The sequence below is a fragment of the Nothoprocta perdicaria genome, unplaced genomic scaffold (assembly GCF_003342845.1).
Source record: "Nothoprocta perdicaria isolate Ctin4 unplaced genomic scaffold, notPer1 scaffold_9, whole genome shotgun sequence".
Classification (NCBI taxonomy): domain Eukaryota; kingdom Metazoa; phylum Chordata; class Aves; order Tinamiformes; family Tinamidae; genus Nothoprocta; species Nothoprocta perdicaria.
Window position 1 is genome coordinate 6065170 of NW_020456198.1, and position 5405 is coordinate 6070574.

The window sequence follows — 5405 nt, forward strand, 5'->3', positions numbered from 1 at the left end:
GCTGCAGTGGGTGCTGTGGGGCTGACGCGCGGCGCGGCGCAGGATGACGCGCGCGTGCCACCGCAAGTGCGTGCCGCCGCTGTACAAGGAGGCGGAGCTGTCCAAGGGCGAGAGCGTGTGCCTGGACCGCTGCGTGGCCAAGTACCTGGAGGTGCACGAGCGCCTGGGCAAGCGGCTCACGGAGCTGTCGCTGCGCGACGAGGAGCTGCTGCGGCGCGCGCAGCAGGGCGCCGGCACCGCCTGAGCCCCCCGGCGCAATAAACCGGCCCCGTCCGCCTCGTGATGCCGCCCCGGGACACTCCGGATCGGCGGGGGGAAACACGGGATGGGCGGCGGGAATCGGCCCCCTCGCGGGGACGGGGAGGCGGGCACTGGTGGAGACGCCCCCCGCCAGCCCGGGGTGTGCGTGGGGTGACGCGGGAACAGGCGGAGAGACACGGGGGGCTGTGGCCCCTGGGCAGAGCCGTGGGGATGGGGGGGATGTGGAGGGAGAGGTGCTCCTGGTGGGGACACCGGGAGAGCACACAGTCACACCGGGGACACTCGCGGGGACACCCCGGGGACACAAACGGAGCCAGGGACAGCCGGAGAGAGCCCCGAGACACCCCAGGGACACACACCCCCGCACCCAGGGACACCCACACGGGGACAGGCGGGAAGAGAGACCCCAGGGACACAAACACACCTGGGGACAGCCGGAGAGACAACCCCGAGACACCCCAGGGAGCCGCACACCCGCACCGAGGGACAGCCGCACACAGCCAAGGACAACCGGAGGGAGGGACAGACACGGAGACAGAGTCCTGGGACAGACGCACAGAGGGACAGGCGCACAGGGACAGGCGCACAGCCCCATCCCAGCGGCAGGGCTACACCTGCAGCCACCCGGAGAGGGCAGGAGCCCCCCACCACCACCCGCAGCCGGGGAACAGCCGCGGCGGCAGTGCCCGCGGCACGTACAGGCGGCAGGGCGCGCGTGCGGCTGTGCGCACAGGCAGCAGCCCGCGCGGGGGTGCAGGGCAGCGGGTCGGGGGGTGCAGGGCAGCGTTTCGGAATGCGCGCGCGTGGCAGCTCCCATTGCCCCCCCGGCAGCCGCCCCGGAGGCGCCGCGGCCGGGGAGCATCAATATTGCAGGAGCGGCGAGACGTGACCTGGAAAAGGCTCCGGCGGCGCCGGCGCAGCCCGGCCGCCCGCCCCGCCGCCCGCCCGCCGCCCCGCTCCTACCTCGTACACCGTGAACTGGCTCTGCGCCCGCGACAGCTCCCGGTAGCTCGTGGCGAACTCGCCGATGAAGTCGTGGCTGGGGGGCGAGCGCGGCGTGGGACGGGGCGGCCCCGCGCGGCCCCCTGCCCGCTGCCGCCCGGCCTCACCTGCCGTCCCGGTCCCAGTCGTACACGTCTATCTTCACCGTCCTGAAAGGCAGAGGCGCCGCTGGGACAGGGACACAGCGGAGCCTGCCCTGGCATCCCCGGGTGGGCTCCCGGCAAGGAGGGAATGGGGAAATTTGGGTCACGGCCGGGCCCGTGGTGCAGCGGGGAGGATGTTTTGTGTAATTCAGACACAAAATATCCTGGGAGTGTTCTGGGGAAAAATCCTGAGAAAATTTCCTGGGAAAAAGGCAGCAGGCAGCCCCGTCCACCCCCACAGCTGCCCCCATGCACCTTCCCTATGTCTTTCCCCTTGCACTGCCCCTGGCCCCTCAGGGGACCCCTTGCACCATCCCCACGCCTCTCCACTCACAGCATCCTCATCCCTGCGGCCACCCCCTTGTGCCACCCTTGTACCCACAGCCATTGCCTTGTGCCATCCCCGTGGTGACCGCCTCGCGCCGTCCCCGTGCCCCTCGCGCCGTCCCCGTGCCCCTCGCACCGTCCCCGTGGCACCTGTCGTAGTCGCCGTTGCAGAGGGCGCGCACGGGGATGGTGAAGGGCTGCCACACGGGGTTGAGCGTGTTCTTCACCACCTCCGTCTTGTGGCAGATGGTGAAGCTGCGGGGACGGGACGGGGCGTCAGGGCCGGCGCGCGGCACCGTGCCCGGCCCCGTGGCAGCCGGGCCCGCGCTCACGTGCCGTCCTCGTTGCTGCGGTAGAAGACGAGGAAGGGGTCCGATTTGCCAAAGAAGTCCTTCTTGTCCAGCTTGTTGGCGCACAGCTGCATCGTGACGATGTCCTGGGGACGGCGGCTGTCACCGCCAGCCACATCCTCTCCCCATGCCGGGGCTGCCACCATCGCCACGGGGTGCTCGGGCGCAGGCGTCCCCGTGGTGACACGAGTGTCCCCATTGCATCCCCGCGGGTGCCACCCCGGTGCTCACCCGGCAGTTGCTGAGCTCCTCGGCCAGCAGCAGGATGGTGCCGCAGCGCTTCCCCGGGACGCCCCTGGCACGGCAGGCAGCGCCTCAGCACGGGCACGGGGGTGTCCCCAGAGCCGGGGTGTCCCCAGTTGGGGGTGTCCCCAGCCGGGGGTGTCCCCAGAGCCGGGGTGTCCCCAGCCGGCCGCCCGGCGGGGACCAGGTCACTCACGTGAGGGCTCGTTCCAGGCGGCCCCGCTGGGAGCCGATCACCTCGCCCAGCGCCACAAACGCCTGTCCCAGGAAGTCCTGCGCCCCGGCACGCGCCGTGAGGGATGGGCACCCTCCCCGCACCCATGTGACACCCATGGCCACCTCTGGGCCACCCTGTGCTCCCAGAGCCACCCCACGTGCCCCCAAACCCCCCCACAACCCAGCAACCACCTCGCAGTCCAGGACCTGTTTGGCCACCCCCTCTGCCCTGGATCCAGTGGCACCCCGCAAGGAGCACCCCACACTCCTCAACCCATCCTGCCGCCCAGGGCCATACCATGGACCATGGATCCATGGACCATGGGTCACCCTGGGCCCATCTTGCACCCCTAGAGCTGCTCCCTGTGTCCTGGACCTGTTCTCCCCCTCAGGACCACCCAGGACCCTCCTGTACCCCCATGGCCACCCTGTCCCCCCTAGACCCACCCCATATTCCCCAAGCCACCACATGACTGCCCCACATGCCCTGGATTCATCCCAGAGACCCAGGGCCATTCAGCACCCTCCCCACCGAAGACACCCCTATGCCCTGGGTGTCCCCAGGGCCACCCGGTGTCCCCAGAGCCACCTCACATGTCCCTGACCACCCTGCGCTCCCCAGAGCGGCGCAGGGGCCGGAGCGCGGCTGGCACCCACCTTCTGCCGGTCCCGGAGCAGCACGGGGAAGCCGAGAGCGGGTCAGAGCCCCCCAGGGTGCCGGGGCCGCACCGGGGCACCCGGCCCACCCGCCGACTCCCCCGGCAGCGCGGCCGGAGCCCCGGAGCGGGACGGCAGCAGCGCGGGCCGCGCTCACCTGCTTGTAGATGCTGCAGCTCTTGGAGTCCACGTTGTAGCTGGTGGAGGGGGAGGACAGCGTGAGAGCAGCAGGAGAGCGCGGGGTGCAGCGGGAAACTCAGCGTGGACCCCTCCAAGATCCTACTCTCCCAACCCAGTCCTGTTGTGACCCTGCTGTCAGGCCCTGCTCCTCCAGCCCAGATCCACGAGAGATCCCCAAAAAGCTTCCCGGGAGCACGGCAGGCACCGGAGCCTGGATTGCCCTTATCCCTGAAGGCTTTTCTCCATGGCTTCTTATCCACCCTGGTGCTCATGGACTCTGCGCACTGTCCCAGTCTCTCCTGCTGGCACCGAGTGGGCGCCAGCTCTGCCCTGCACAGCAGCGGTTGTGCCCAAAAGGTGCCCGGGGAGGCTGCAGGGACCAGGCGCCGCTACTCACACATCAAAGCGCAGGTTCTGCTTCTCCTCGAAGTAGTAATCGAGCACGAACTTGCGCACGAAGTCGGGGTTCAAGGTGTTGTCGATCACCTCGGTGCGCCCAAACTGCGGGGAGCAGCGTGAGGGCGGCCCCGGTCCTTGAAACCCACCCGTCCGCAGGACCCTCCTTCCCCGGGACTAATCCCGGCATGAGGATTAGCACCGGCAGCGGGGGGGGATCATTAGTGGGGAAGTAGGTGGCCATATGGACGAGTTTAAGTGAGCCGAGGATTAGCCCCAGGCCACCGAGGGGGACAGTCCCAGCCTCCAGGACGGTCCCTGGCCCCCCATGGGTCCGAGCTGCCCGGCTGGGGGGCTGCAGGGCAGGGGGCCGCGCTCACCTCCTTCCACTCGCTGCTGCCGGCGCCCTGCACGAACAGGACGACCACTGCGGAGAGAGGAGCCGCGCGGTGCCGGCTGCCCACCGCGGCTCCCGGCCGGCCACCCGCATCCCCGCCGCCTACCCGGGTCCGACTTGGAGAAGGTGTCCATGTCCAGCAGGTTCCTGGGGACACCGAGCCAGCCCTGAGCCTCCCGCTAACCCCCTCTTGCCAGTGAAGTGTCCAGCCCTCGGGCACCCTCTGCTCTGCTCGGCACCGAGGGGACGGCCTGCTGCCGGGCAGCCCGGGGGGACACGATCCCGGTGCCAGCGCCGCTCATCGGGCGCCCGCGGGCTGGGCCGGGCGCAGGCGGCCTGGGCCGGAGCGCGGGAGCGGCGCCTCCCGCTCTGACGGTGATTAAACATGACAGAGAACCCATTTAGAGGACGGGATCTCCGCCGGCGCAGTCGGTAATGGCCGAGCGCCCGTCGCCCCCCGCCAGCGGCAGCGCCGCTAATGGGGAGACTGGGAGAGGAGCTGAGAAGAAAGCGGACGCTGAGCGGGATGGGCTGCCAGAGCCAGAGCGCTCGGGTGGCGGCGGGACACGGGAAGGCGCCGGCGGCTGCGGGTGGCTCCTGCGCTGGGACCTGCCTGAGCCCCGGGGCCGCCACGGAGCCTGGGATAGGGGAGCACCGAGGCTGGCGGGACTGGGCTCTGCTCTGCCCGGCACTCCTGTCCTGAGCACGCAGGGACAGTCCCCATGGGCTCTGTTGGTGGCCCGGGACAGGGCTCACCGCGGCGTTGCTGAGAGCCAGCCATTGGTCCCCCTACCTGGGGTGTCCAGGTCCCCTTGGACACCCCTACCTGGAGCAACGGGACAGGAGCCCATACGGCTCCCACGAGTGGAAGGGCTGCACAGAGGGGGCACCCAGAGCAGGGTGCCGAGCTGGGCAAGGGCCGCCTGGCACAGCTGGCTCCTCCCCAGGGAGCTGCGGTCCAGCCCCGGCCGCGGTGCCGGAGTTTGCAGGTAAGGGCACCTCAGAGCGGCTCAGCTGGGTGCAGGGGCGCCCCGGGGATGCCGAGCGGAGCAAAGTGCAGGGTGCTGCGGAGGCGACAGGGCCTCCCCCGTGTCCCCGGCACGGGTGACAGGACGTGGGGGCCACCGGCGGCAGCGGGGACGGCTTCTCCGCAGGGCTATTTTTAACCGCCGGCAGTGGCTCCGCCGCCGGCCCTGCGGACCCCGGCGGGAGCCGGCGCGGGGAGCAGCGCCC

At 70.6% G+C, this 5405-nt stretch overlaps 2 protein-coding genes across 2 annotated transcripts in view; one reads left to right on the forward strand and one right to left on the reverse strand.

Moving 5' to 3' along the window:
* CPNE9 (copine family member 9) overlaps positions 1-5023 on the reverse strand; it is a 7854-nt gene extending 2831 nt beyond the window's left edge. Inside the window, exons 1-12 of the mRNA XM_026052624.1 lie at positions 4929-5023; positions 4279-4319; positions 4156-4202; positions 3777-3880; positions 3357-3396; positions 3200-3202; positions 2523-2599; positions 2315-2378; positions 2066-2169; positions 1884-1988; positions 1371-1412; positions 1195-1300 (exon numbers count right to left, since the gene is read on the reverse strand). Coding sequence (XP_025908409.1) covers positions 1195-1300; positions 1371-1412; positions 1884-1988; positions 2066-2169; positions 2315-2378; positions 2523-2599; positions 3200-3202; positions 3357-3396; positions 3777-3880; positions 4156-4202; positions 4279-4319; positions 4929-5023 — 828 coding nt within the window. The remainder of the gene's footprint in view (positions 1-1194; positions 1301-1370; positions 1413-1883; positions 1989-2065; positions 2170-2314; positions 2379-2522; positions 2600-3199; positions 3203-3356; positions 3397-3776; positions 3881-4155; positions 4203-4278; positions 4320-4928) is intronic.
* Positions 44-246, forward strand: TIMM10 (translocase of inner mitochondrial membrane 10). The gene has a single exon (XM_026052558.1). It carries the CDS (start codon positions 44-46, stop codon positions 242-244), a length of 201 nt encoding a protein of 66 aa, XP_025908343.1. The 3' UTR covers positions 245-246.
* Positions 5024-5405: the final 382 nt, after the last annotated feature.

Excerpts from the sequence above, each read along its gene's own strand:
- TIMM10 (XM_026052558.1), top strand. The coding sequence starts at position 44 with ATGACGCGCGCGTGCCACCGCAAGTGCGTGCCGCCGCTGTACAAGGAG.